Source organism: Ambystoma mexicanum, chromosome 12 (assembly GCF_040938575.1).
Source record: "Ambystoma mexicanum isolate Mex_15411 chromosome 12, UKY_AmexF1_1, whole genome shotgun sequence".
Classification (NCBI taxonomy): Eukaryota; Metazoa; Chordata; class Amphibia; order Caudata; family Ambystomatidae; genus Ambystoma; species Ambystoma mexicanum.
Window position 1 is genome coordinate 880751002 of NC_090936.1, and position 14674 is coordinate 880765675.

Consider the following 14674-nt stretch of genomic DNA (forward strand, 5'->3'; position numbering starts at 1 on the left):
AGATCAGCTTCTGCCCTCCATCGGCTCAAAGCCACGCCCCCCATAACCTCCCCTATGATACACTAGATCAGATCGCAATCTCTAGAAAGTACGCTACTGCCACACTCAAAACAACTCTTGCTCATTCCTGCGTCCCACCGGACTTCTCCCGAATTCCTCACTACTAAAATAACTACTTTACACCACATTCATTCCCCTTCAGACGACCCACAAGGTCTAGCGTATTAAACACAGACTCTTAACCCTGTACATTTGCTATGAAACCCTCCAATCCAATGCAACCATTGCTACTCTGCCCTCACAGGCAACCCACAGAGACACCATACTGGCACAGATTTAACCAGTGCTTCCAACTTGCACTCAACACCACAGCTTTCTGCACTGGTCTTCCCTACTATACCACCAACACTCCCTCACCAGCATTCCTATACTGAGCCATGTGCGGCAAGCCCACCCTTACTGGCAGAAAGGCACTATACAAGGCTGCATACCTTTCAAGACAGGTCCTCGCTGTACCTTGGCTTGGTTAAGCTTCAAAACAAATTCAATGAGTATTTCTTCCCCCACACATTCAGGATCCCTGTCAGGCAGTCTATATTATAGTATCCTTTTGCCACAAGCCAAAGTTTACTGCTCACCCAGGGAATGCAAATGGTATGCCTAGGATCGTAGCTCGCCATGTTCTCTAGGATTTTGGGAGTTTTGAGAGTACACCTTCAGGCCACTGCCCTCAGGTCTTCCAGTTCTTAGCAGCTCCCTGAGTCCCTTTAGAGACCTCTAGGATTTGGACCACCTTCCTCCAAGAAGTGGTTTCCTTAAGGTTTCTCCAGAATGCAGTCTTTCCGATGGGTGTTAGCTTCTGTTTGTATTCTTCCTAGAATCTCCCTTTGTATAATTTGGGAGGTGTTTAACACATCCATTCTCTCCCAGGCTGCTCTTTCACAAGCACATGTATACACTCAGAGTTGGTAAGGCTTTCCCAAGTCTTCATCTGATTGGCTATGCCCCATGCCTTTTTAAAATTATTCCCTTGGGGCTCTCCAATTACACTTTATTTGTTACTCTTTTGTAACACGCTTAATGCCGGAGGCCAGTCTCTAAGCATGGGACCGGGATTCAAACCTGTGTTGCTCTGCGTCGTCTTGCTTCAAATACAAACACATTGCCCCTGAGCTATCCTTCTAGCCCAAGATCAACTTAAACATTAATTACCTGATGGGATAACTAACTGGTGGTTAACTGGGGACGGCGAGGGTTGAAAGGCATTTGCGATGTGCGGCACCCGCTTGGATTAATTTCTCTCTCATGAAGCAGGTTGTGGCTTTTGTGACACATCGAGAGTATTCGTTCCTTCTTCCCAAGGGCGATTCACCTCAAGGCTAACAAAGATTCCTGTTCCTGAGAAGAACTCCCTACACAAACATTATCTGCATACCTGAGAATTGGACACTTTTTCTTCTGTTTTGAATGACGATATACCAAAGAAAAGGACATAAACCAAGTATCCAAGACAACACACTCTCTCTTAACTGATCGTAAAACATGAATCATAAAACATTCTCCTAAATACAAAAAAAAGGATAAGATCCACATTTATCAAAACTAATATCCATACTTCAGTGTGACAGATGTACAAAATGTACATTATTAAAATCTAATACATGGTAAACATACATACAATATAAATCAACATTCACAAAGGCACTCACATATGGCACCCAAGATCATACATAGCCCTAAAACAGTAATTGAACCTGAAAGGTCTTAGCGTCTCATGTTAACCAAACACCACCTACAAGCTTTGTGCCCCTCCTCATATGCCATTTCTCCCCATCTGCACTTTAATGCAATAGTTTCGGCTAATAGGTGGTGCAAATGCCACCTTATACCGCCCAGATGCCCGCGGGCTTGGAGCGCTATGCAAATAAAAAAAATACAAATACCCCAAACAAAAACAAAAAATCAAAAACATGTTTTCGTGTTTTGGATGCAATGTGCTTTGCATTTTATACTAAATATGTGGAATTTCAATGTCTTTCACTAAACTACTTCGTAAAATGGAAACAAAAACTACTTACACACAAATATATTACAAACTAAATTAGAATAATGCAGATTTCAACAGTCTTGGCACTAGTCACCAGATACCTAAAAGGTGAAGTCCCCCCCCCATGTAAATCCTCAGCACGTAATGTGTCAGAAAGATAAAAGTAAAAAGTGTGTTTACTTTCTTAAAGGGAAGCACCTAAAGAGATCCTGGATACACACAGAATGTATTGCCACATTCTGGTGCACGGCAGTGTGAACACCTTCTTGCCAAGTCTAGTATATACCCGAATGCTGCTTTCGTATTAAAAAATGTGTCTTTAGAGCACAAGCATCTCAAAATATACCTCGAAGGAGTAACAATCCCAGCAGATACCGCCCCACTATTGCTTTCTATCCAATGGCATTTCGGTTCACCTTCCTGCTCATGCTAACATTTGGAAGGCTGAAAAGATAACTCACTGTTTATGTTCGTCATCTAAATGAGGGAATAGAGAGAGGACTGTCCAGTGGCTTCCCTCATACGGGAGTAGAGCCACCAGGTTAGGTGTTTGGGAGGGTGTAATAGTGATGTGAGGCTGGGTTTGGGGTGCACTGGCAGCATGCATTTCTTTTACATAACTATGCTGGTATATACTCTTGAAATAGGTCACAGGTTTTTAAATTGGACGTAGCCAGTATGAAAATATGGTGGGAAAGCTCCTGTGTGCGGTTTGTGACCAGACATCCATTGGTGCATTTTATGTGTCCCCCGCAGAACGATGTAAAGGTTATGTCTTTTTTTTTACCCAATCTTTCTATGAAATGTATGCTGCAAAAATGCTCTATTTCAACTCCTTATTTAAAACAATTCTCAAGTGAGACCCCTCCAGCCCCTCTCTTAATTGTTAAGAATTGCTTAAATACATATGATTTACAAAGCACAAACCCACCTGGGTGGCATCTGGGCACTGTATATAGGGGACACACCCAGGTTGTTATAGGTAGGGTGTGGGGTTGTAGAGGTAGCTGTTATGGATTGTGCGAGATGGGGAGGGTAGAGCATTGAAGGGGAGAATTCGGGTTGAGTACAGTGATCCGCGAAAGGTAGAAACACCAGCTCCTTTCTGAGGTGTAGGAAGCATTGGCCAATCTATTCTGCATTGGTTAGGTGTTCCACAGACATGATGTGTAGCCGGAAATGACCAGTTTTCTTTGGTTTTTCCTCTCGTCATCTTTTTTTGCAGTCTGCCGATATTGTGGCTTCTAGTGGCACATTGACCTCCTAGAGATGAACTTCTCATCCAGGTAGGGTGTTTTGGTTCCGATTACTTTGCAGGTGATGCAGGCAGTCTTGAACAGGAGTGTGCTTGAGAGGGTAGTCAGTGTAGCTCCTTGAGGAAGGGGGTGGTGTGGTCACATTTTCTTAGTTATGTGATGAATGTGCTGCAGCATGCTGGGTGGGTTTCAGAGGAGTCAACGTGGCATCTGGGACTCCTGCTCATAAGTTACTGCCATCTCCAGGTTGGAGAGGACAGGCTTTGAAAACTGTTCTCAATAAGGGACAATGATTGAAGGCTTGACTTTGCAGAGAAAGGCATGCTGGTACAATGTTGCATGAGTCTTGTTTGTGATGTGTGTTTTCAATGACTTGTTACAGCTTATCGTAAAGGCAAGAGATTTTGCAGAGGGTGACAGCTGAGGCATACATCTGCTGAGCTTCATCTCAGTCAGCCAATTCTGGACTTGAGCAGGTTTGGTGGGGTTTCTTAGGAACATTAATTCTGTTTTTGTCGGGTTAGCTTAAGATAGACTCTTAACATCTAGGCTTGGATGAGGGACAGGCAGTTCTTGAGTTGATGGATGTTGTTGATGCAATGGATCTTTAAATACAGCTTGCTTGCAGCAATTCTGGGCAAATATTGAGTCACATCTAATTGGAAAATTCATCAGCTACTACCGCCAGGGATTCAATGGGAAAGAGTACTGTGAGAGGACAATGGCTGACCGTTCATCAAATTTCTTCTCTCTAAGGGCCCAGCCGCCCAGGTACCTTCTATCAACTATAAAGCAGGGCCCAATCAAGAGCCCGCCATCACCAAAAGCTGCGCCCGCCACTGAACTCTGTCTTAATGCTACATAGTATCTATTTTAACAAGAGGATCACAGATTTCCATCTTGGTGGACTGGCCTTTAGCCTACTCCTGTCAATATTAAAACATTCACTGTTTAAGCAATGCAGACTTTAATTTATGCCGAGCAACCATCATTCATTTTAATTAAGTAACTCATCTACGAGGCATGAGAAACATGGGTCCTAATACCACAGGATCTTCTGCATTGGCGCCTTTGATACAAAAGGTGATTATTTCCTTAATGCACAAAAACCATTTGTGTGACTCACCTAGTCGAGGAAAAAGGACCATCATGAATTGTGAGAATTGTGTCACGAACATAAAAACACTGCCATATGAGCGTGAAGTCACTTCTGGTGATGTAGGTACCAGGTTCATAGGTATTTTGAAGCTGGTGTTGAAAGGTTATGTGGCTTTCATTTACCTAAATGAAAAGTAAGTACAAACATGTAAAAAAGATAAAAGTTTAAATCTGCTGTGTGTAAATTTCTGTTTTCAAATTTTAAATGCATCGCCAATATTTATATTAGCATGCAAATGTTTATCAAATAATAGAATCAAAACAAAAACTAGGGTGGCTAACTAGTGTTTTAAAAAAACATTTATATTATTTTCCATGGTGTCAATGGGTTATGAGTATCACCGAACTATGATTTGATATCAAATTATAGTAAACATAAGTGCATCTTAAGGTGAATATTAACTGTTGACATTTACTCAGTGTATACATTTCAATCAGTTTAAATGTGAAAACTTTGTGACATTATGCCCAATACCAGAATTGGCCAAAGTCAAAATTCAAAAGTCGGTGCAAGAAATTTACTTCAATGATGGCTTTACCTGCAAGTTGTTCTCAAATCCATTTCCCGGCAACGTTTTGATTTCACAAACAGTCTACATTTTCTATAACAATAGATCGAACAATATAAATGCATAGTTGATGGCAATCATTAAGTCTAACTTTCAAGTCTGTGCGATAAAGGTGCAAATTCAGTGCTTCCAAAGGGGGGACGCACCTACCAATTATGTAACTGATGGGGGCGCAGGGGGCAAGGGGAAGGGGCACGTCTGGGGGAGAGGAAATCATTGACTGCTGCTCCATGTAGCCCATGCGCAGGTGCAGCAGGATAAGTCCATGGGGGTGTTGGGAAGGGGCAGCCCTGTCCCACCCCTCTAGGTGCTTCAGAGTGAGGCGAGATGCATTTCAAAGTACTTTGATGGGCTGCGAGGGGTGGGGGGGGGAGATGGTGAGAGGACGCAGTACAAAAAGGACCCCATTCTAATATAACCAAATATATTCTATCCACATAGTATAGTGTGGGGCATGAGCAGCGTTGCTATTTTGCGTAGATATTAGTAACCACAGGTAGAAGGGAAGGCCTGCGCAGCAAATGCAGCATTGTATGCACTAGGCCCAAATTGCGAGACAAGGGAAATCTCCAACCATGCTCGAGCTCCCATGAAGACAGCCCACACACCCAACCACCACAGCGCCTATTCATTGTTCTAAAACCGGCGCCTGGTGTGCATGTTCTCACACTGGCCAAAGCATGACCCGGCCCGTCCCCAGGTAACCGCATGTTATAGCCCATATAGCTGTCTAAAACTTAAGATCCCTGAATTCCATGGCACCGGGTACCCTTTGACCACCAACCCCAAAGTAACAAGTCCTGAAATGTGCAAAGAGTAAGGACAAGGACACCAGTGAAGTGACAATCGTGTGATTTGTATTACCAGGTGCTGGGAGGGATAAATGATAGTTCAAAATTAGGGCGGAGACCTTAGAGCCGGATGGCACGGAAAGGAGTGAGTGAAATGTGTGTGTGAAGGTTAGAGTGCACCAGAACATTGTTTGCGCCCATCTTAAGGCCTGCCAAGTGCACAGTATGAGTGATAAAGTAGTCATATGGTAGGAGTATAATAAGGGGGGCGTGGCCTGAGTGCATTGCGTGAAGAAGCTGCCTTGCAGAGCTCCTGCTCCTAACTCTGATCCTGTAGCAGCAGATAAATACATAGGAACGGAGAAGAAACTGCAGCTGACGGGAGGTAACCCTTTCTTGCACTTCTAACACCAAGTCTGACGAAAATCTGAGTTAATATACGCTGGAAAAGAGGGTTTGAAATAGCGCCCCTGCGGCACACAAAATGATGCCTGCTGTCGGGGGCCCGTTGACTGCAGAGCGAGCAGCCCTATAAGCCACGACAATTGTAGGCTGGCAAAGGGGGACTACTGCATGCAACACGCTTCTAACTAGGAAGACCCTGAGCAGGGACAATTACCCTGGCGGCACCACTGGGTGACAGAGCCAACTGAACAGTGAACTCTAAGGGCAGGGAGAAATCGTACTGAAGATTCAGCGGCTGTGGCACCTAATCCTTGAGCGGACGGGCTGCAGCAGATCCATTTACTAGGAGGGATTAGGTGAATGGAGACAAGTGGGAGCACACAACAACCCCGCTGCGAAGCACGCCATACACTGGAGCATTTCACTGCAATGCAGCTTATTTGCCTCCGACAGTGCGCTTATTGAACGGCGGGTACGCACTTCGGGGACCGTGATCCCTCTACTACAATGTTGTGAGACCCCCCCCCTACCCTTTATAGACTATGAATTGCTGGTATAGAGCTGAGGTTCGGGTGGGTTGTATAGGGTTGGCTGCCTAACTGCATCCCGCATATGGGTTACACTGGCTGCGAGGACCACCTGCCACAGCAGCTTACGGTGAGGCAGCAGATCGCCCCCGACTGTTAACACTGCAACGCGTGATCGCTCATAAGTCATTAGAGCTCCATTGTGTTGTCGAACAATAACCTGCGCACAACAAAATTATCGGGCTCTTAATTGACTATTGCTGGAGCCCTGCCCGAACTGCGACATACATACCACCCCTACATGCCGCAGACAGCCTGAAGCAACTACCAAGGGGATATTCACTGTGGGTGCCGGCGCCAGAGGATAGCTACACTAGACAACGTTGTGCCCCAACCAAGCCTGGAGCCAGCGGTCACCCCCGGAGCGAACGCTCACTCGCACCTGTGAGATTTCACTACACGCCACAGGGATACCGGATGTCCTTACTGGAATTAAAACATTAGGCGATTGCTGAGGTCGAACCCATGGAAGAGGGCCCAATGTGGGACTAAGGCAGGGAGACACACCACATGGACACCTGGTCACCCATGCACTGTGACTAGGTGCACATGTTTCCACATCAGATCCTGACAGTGCATCCACACCCAACGTGGGCCCTACAGTCAGGATCCTCACACTCCACGGGCTGGATCTGCACCCGACCCATCAGACATGGACCCTTGCACATCACGAGGAGGTCTCCAACATGGCATATACCACAACAGTGGGAGAACAGGCAACTACCATACGGCTGACAAGGCTGGAACTAACAACTTGAGGCCTGGCAAAACAGTGACTCTACCTTCACTTAGTGGGGCCGTGAGAATAACACCGGGGTCCGCAACGTAACTGTGCTTGGCCTGGTGCATTGGACTGACCACAGTGCTGCGAGGGTTAGCCTGTCTTTACCGCAGTGCCTAATTTTTAGATCGGAGGGAAGCAGGTCCCGCCTTCGACAGACACCATCAAACGCCAACAACTACACCACCCACAAGACGACCTGGTACTATCACACAAGCCCATCACTGAACTGAGCACTACAGTGTAACGACCCCCACAGCGGCAAGAGTGGCTTTCTTCCGGGACAGAACAACCAATCACCACCAGTCACGCAACCTATTGAGTGGCCCGGTTGGACAGTCCCGATTATTGTGGGATCTAGTCCGGTTGAAATACGTCTTTGCGGACTAGCTCGGAGCTGGCAACCAACTGTCATACACACCAAGCAGCCATGTACTCTAGTAAGAATAAGACTAAATCAACAATAATGGATTCCTTTTCCCGCAACCAAACAACGCACTCTGGTGCAAATTGACACGATCCCATGCACTGAACAGCAGGCCCCTGAAGATGGCTTCAAAGATGGACAGGTGCTACAGACCATAGCTGCACTCAGAACATTCATAGACAGGAAAATAGATGAGGTTACGTTAGACATGTCATTAATGAGACAAGATGCGCGAAACCTGACGGAAAGGGTCACCACGGCGGAAACCGGCCTCCAAGAAACGTCAGAAACCACGGCTGACTTGAAAGCAAGAGTGCGGGAGCTGGAGAAGAAGGTAGCAACTCTTGAGGCAAGGTCGGAGGAAGCGGAAGGGCGGGCTCGCCGTAACAACATTCTTTTACTGGGGATTCCAGAGGGAATGGAGGGCTCAAACCCGACCGGGTTTGTGGAAATTCTGCTACAAGAAATTGGCGCTAGTCGGCTATCCCAGGGCTTCGCAGTGGAGAGCCCACAGATCCCTACAAAAGAGACCACCTCCAGGTTCACAACCCTTCCCAATTATCGCGAAGATCTTAAACTTTAAGGATAGAGAGTTAATACTCAGGTACTCAAGGGAAGGGGGAGAGATCAAGAGAGATTCCTCCAGGATTGCCATCTATCCGTACTACACGCCCACGGTGCAACGAGCAAGGAACTCCTTTGTGCCGATAAAAGCCAGGCTCCGGCAACTCAATCTGAAGTACATGTTGATGTACCCATCCCGGCTGAAGGTACTCTACAAAGGGAAGGCAGTGTTCTTGGAAAACCCCGGCAGCTGCCAACATGTGGCTAGAACACAACAACTTGGCTAGTGGGGAAGAACTGGCCACGTGAGCAATATTATACAGGGGGGAGTGAGGAGAGTACTGGAATCATGGGATTGTGATTGCAACTGTGGTAAGTCAAATTAACTGCACTTTGAGCCCGCTGTGAAACTGTGATGAAACTGAATTTGGGCAGAGAGACTGCTGGGCTACCCAAACCGGGCTCACGGATATGCCCCAAGGACAGAGGTGCGAGCCCGTTGCTGGCACCACACTTGCGCCCAATGGCCCGGATGGGTCTAGAAGGTGTGGGGGCACCGAGCACTGCGAGACCACTGGAGCTGCTGAGAGCAGTTCTTTGTTTTTGCGAGTTAAACTGTTTGTTTTGCTTGTTGCATTGTTAGTTGTGAAGTCTCCAGATATATGGGAGGTGTTGCGATACTGGTCACGTATACTCACAAAATCTAGGGTAATGTTGAGGGTCCGTAAGCACAGCGACCCTTGGGCTGTGACCCAATGGAGGGTACAGCAACAGCAGGCAGGGGGGGATTCTGAAGATGACTTTTAAACTACCATGGCCACGCAAATTAAAGTGTTGACGTTGAATGTGAGGGGCATGGGTACCCATCTCTGCAGAAATCGGGAAAAATCCTACCTGAACAGAAAAAAGGTTTCCATAGCCCTACTACAGGAAACCCACTGGACCAAAGAGTCAATGTCCAAATTGAAAGAGTGTTGGGGCGGGCAGGGATATGGCGCTGTATACTACAAATCTGCGAGAGGTGTGTTCACTTGGATAAGCCCTCAGGTACCCTTTAAACTACTGAAAGTGGAAGTAGATGCAGGAGGCAGATACCTGATTATGTGGCTATATCGAGCAGATCGAATTATGCATAATCAACTCCTACTTTCTGAACCACAACATTCCTGCACACCTACATACACTGAGCGCTGCAATAACTCAATACAGAGGTAGCTTCTTTATTTGGGACGGAGACTTCAACTGCGTAAGAGATTTAGACTTAGATCGGTCCGCCCTGCCATTAACCCGGACAGGGACCTCCAAGGCATTGAATGCAGACCTAGACCAATTGGACCTAGTGGATGTCTGGCAAGAATTGCATCTGACAGAGGAGATACTCTTATTTCTCCTCGCCACACAGCCAATATACCAGGATTGACTATATATGTATAGGTAGAAACCAACTTATGCAGATAGAGGCGACACAATATTTGGGCAGATCGATCTTAGACCATTCCCCTCTAATGATGGAATGGAAGATCATGGGGCCTAGACCCCCTATTCCATTATGGCAAATGCGCTCACTGATCTGGCCTTCAGAGAGGACCTCCAGGATAGCCTAGATCGATATATAGAAGAGAATGTGGGTAGTGTGAAACACTGGAGCACTATATGGGAGGCAGTAAAAGTAGTGGTGCGCAGAGAGATTATAGCTAAGGCGAGGGGTGTAAGGAGAACCTTGCGCGGGGACCTTGAACAGTGGTAAGAAGAAATAAGACTGTTCGCGACCACAGCCCAGGGGACGAAAGAGGACGACATACTGAATCAGACGAGAAATAAATGCAAAGAGGCATGGGGGAGGCTGGCCAAGTTTGATTATGCAACGAGATCTATTCGAGCATATAAGGAAGGGGACAAACCGAGTTGGCTCTCGGCATGGCTTTGCAAGAGAGAACAACCCAGACACCTAACCACTACACTCAAGGATAGAGAGGGCTTGACGCACCAGACACAGCAGGCAATGACACATTTAAATCATTTTATGCCCACCTATACGCACAAGATACTGCGGTACCCCAAGATGACATCCAAAACACACTAGAAGAGATCAGACTGCCCACACTGAACCTGGCACAACGCGAAACGCTAGAAGCGGAATTCACGGCTGAGGACATCAATGAGGCAATAAAATCCCTGGCCACTAGTAAAACCCCGGGAAGCAATGGGATGCCCCACAAACTTTATAAAGCATACCAAGTGTCACTCACACCGCTGCTTCATGAGGTATATAAAGAAGCATATGAACTAGGGACACTTCCGGGAAGTACGAGGGAAACACTACTGGTACCAATACCTAAACCCAGGAAACCAGCGGACGAATGTGATTCACACCGCCCGCTTGCGATGCTTAACGATGATGTCAAGATATAGACTACTATATTGGCCAACCGGCTTTCCAGGGTGATGGGCGGGCTGGTGCATGGCGACCAACATGGCTTTGTACCAGGCTGCAATACAACGGCAAACCTCCGTAGACTCCAACATGTTATGGCCCAGACGGAAGCTGTCGATGCACCTCTTGCGTTGCTATCACTAGATGCAATGAAAGCATTTGATTCCATAAACTGGGAGTGGCTACTGGTGGTCCTGAGGGAATTTGGGTTTGGAGAGAGGTTCATTAGATGGGCGACTGTCTTATATACCAATCCAACGGTCAGGGTGAAGTCTGGGAGAGTGGTGTCCTCAAACTGGGATATATGCAGAGGCACACAACAGGGATACCCTTTATCCCCTATACTGTACATACTGGGTCTTGAACCGATTGCTATCTACTTTAGAAAACAATTTTTTGATGCAGGTATACGGGTGGGAGGGGTAAACCACAATTTTGCTTTATGCGGATGATGTCTTGCTGTATGCAAGGGATCCACACCAGTTAGGCTGGAAGTACTGGGTAACTATGTAAGGGTCTCTGGGATTCACTTTAGTGTGCAGAAGTCCTGCTTGCTCCCATTAGCGGGCCTGAAAGGTAAGGGCATAGACGATCTACCCGAGGTCGGAAACCAGTGGCAATTGAGTTTGTTCAGGTACTCGGGGGTCAATATTTGCAATACATCCGAATCAATGCATGCAGATAACACTGGCACAGTGGTCAAAAGGTCTTGGTACATCCATAAAATTCTGGTCAAAACTACCACTATCAATGATGGGCAGGGCATCAATTGTCAAAATGACCATACTCCCAAGGTTTTTATATCACTTCCAGAACATATGCTATTACTTTAAGGCCTCTTTTTTCCCGCTTATTAGAAACACTGATCAGGGAATTCCTTTGGGGCACTGGACGGCACACGCTATCCCTGGCCACATTGAAGGGGGCATACAACTGCCGGATTTAGAAAAATATTACCTATCTGCCCAGCTCAGCTTTGTTGCCCGTTGGCAATCAGATGAAGTCACATCGGAAACTGGACTGCTGAGGCACTTGGTGCCCCCAATACAACTGAAGGAACTGATTTGGGTACCTCCTGGATGCCTAGAGACCATCCCCATGATAGTGGCCCTGGGGAGGCAGGTTTGGAACAGGACTAGAACACTCCTACAGCTACAACACTCTTATTCACCAGAGATCCCACTGGCTGCAGATGTGTGCAAAGTTAGTACGGACCTCTCAACAGTGAGACACTGGGAGAAGTGGGGAGTGTACACGTGGGGGGACTTCTACAAGGACGAGATTTTGAGGGAATTTGACTCCTTATTATCCAATGAAGGGCTGCCTGGTGGGCAATTTTTGTGGTATCAAAGGGTCAGACGGGCGGCCAGAAAGAAATGGGTGGAATGGCCAGAAAGAAATGGGTGGAATGGCCGTGGTAACCAGCAGCGACCCCAATAATGACATTACTATACACTCTAGGCGATGGCTGGAGACCAGTATCTAGAATATACAGTTAGCCGACAAACCTAACCCCCGGAGTGGTGAACTTAAGATGAGATGGGAGGAGGATCTCGGGGTAGATATTCCTGAGAAGGAATGGGCGAGAGCGCTACCATTTCCTAAAGAAGTGTCTAGGAACGCCTGGTTCAGATTGATATAATTGAATTTATTATACTGCACCTACATGACACCCAGCAGGGTGGCTAAATTCAACAAGCAAATCCGACCTCAATGGACATGGTGCAGAACAGACAGGGACTAATACACATGTTCTGGGAATGCCCAAAATCACAGGGTCTCTGGTGGAACAGAGCTGCAGAAGGATAGGTATAATACGATATGACTGGTCCCCTAAGGAGTGTCTCTTGGGAACTTACCCCAGGATAGCTAAGATGAAACACAGTCAAGTTTATGGACATGGCATGCATGTTAGTCAAGAGAACCTTAGCAATTGCTTGGAAACAAACATGGGGCCCTCAATAAATTGCATGGTACAATGAATTGGAGCGATAGACAGAAGCGGAAACCAAAATATGGGGGGAGGGAGTCTCCAGATCCGAAGATGGGATGAGTGTGGCGTTAGAAACATGGAAAGCTCTGGTGTGGGAAATGTTTTACCTCTTGGACGATAAACCCCCCTCAACGATCATACCCTACTAGGAAACTGCAATTAAGATCTCAATGTAACGAGCCAAGACCAGATACCCAACTGACCCTTGTATAGGCATAACCTACCATGGCCACCCGCCCCCACCCCCCAACAGAACCTGAATACGGTGATATAATTTATATGGAGACAGTTACTGTCTTGTTTTGTAGGTTTTCTTTTTTTGGTTGAGCACAAACTTTGTGGCGCAAGATAATGATGATGTAACTCAATGTGTTGCTTTATGAGAAATGCCAATAAAAACATTTTAAAAAAATGGTAGAAGTATAATAAATGTGTTCTTTGACCTTCGACATAAGAAGAAGATAATCACTGCAGCACCCATGTGACGGAAGAAAGACGGATTGGGCTGGAAACAATGGCCTGGCATCTCTTATGGAGCAGGTAGATCATGTATAGGCGCACAGCAACCAGTCGCACAGGATTTTACTATATGTATTGCGTCATGTATAAGATTCTGCTTGTACTACTTTGTCAGAAGAACATTCTTAGCAGCAGAGTTCTTTGCTGTTTCTCTCATCTGTGTGAGAGATTAAAACGTGTTATCCTTACAAGATCGACTTGGGCCTTTCTTACCTAGCGGGTTGTATTCTCTCTGGTGTGAGGGTTCAGGGACTTGCCTTCAATTGGTGACCCTGACGTGATCCCAGCACCCCCTGTACCTGCAGTGGCTTCCAGGCCGCTTCTCCAGAAGGAGCCACACCCACCTACAGCGACCTGTCCAGAAATAACACATGTTCCAAGTTGTTTAGTAGGAGTAATTTTAAGAGAAGTCCTCTCTTCTCTTTGAAGAGGGGCGTGGCTCCGAGGAGCGTGCAGGCCGGTGTTGGAACCCCGTGACGGAGGAGTTCGGGTGAGCACGCACATGTGAGTAGACTCTTGTAAGCGATAACAAGGAGGGGACAGATGCACGGGGAAGTGTGAGAGGTGTGAACACATGGAGAGTGAGGTCGTTGATGTGACGTGGGTGAGGTTTGGGCTATTTATTGTTAAAAAGTGTACTATGAAGAGAGTATTTCAGTAAGGCATTATAAGGTAAGGCAGGGAGCTCCTCCTTGGAGGAAAGTTGGTACCACAATACAGTATAATATTTAAAGGAGAAATATAGCAATAAAACTAGTGGTCTCATAATAGGCTTGTAATAAGTAGTGGTTGTTATTTTAGCTTATTTTATTGTATTACATTTGTGTTTTATTGGAATAGAACAGGCCCTAGAAGGGGCAGTAATTGTGTGCGTCGTGGTGTGGTGCAGCATTACCTGGTTTCGTGGTGGGTGTGTGTGTACAAAGAAGGGGGGCAGAAAAGGGTGGGGTTGGTTTTCTTACTTTTAGTTACAAGCAAGCAGCAGCGTGCATGGCCCATTAGCGGGACTTGCGGGGTCAGTAGGAGATAAACATCACTAGCATGGGGGGGGGGAAGAACACCAATAGAGCACATGTATAAGGCCCTGCCACTGTATCGTGACAGGGTGAAGAAATATAAGTAGTGGATTGCGGAGACAGGAGT

At 46.5% G+C, this 14674-nt stretch overlaps 1 protein-coding gene across 3 annotated transcripts in view; it reads right to left on the reverse strand.

Annotated features, from left to right (window-relative positions):
* LOC138513069 (uncharacterized) overlaps positions 1–14674 on the reverse strand; it is a 1355028-nt gene that overhangs the window by 226649 nt on the left and 1113705 nt on the right. For all 3 annotated transcript variants that reach the window (XM_069627754.1, XM_069627753.1, XM_069627752.1), the window contains one exon: positions 4430–4584. In XM_069627754.1, coding sequence (XP_069483855.1) covers positions 4430–4584 — 155 coding nt within the window. The remainder of the gene's footprint in view (positions 1–4429; positions 4585–14674) is intronic.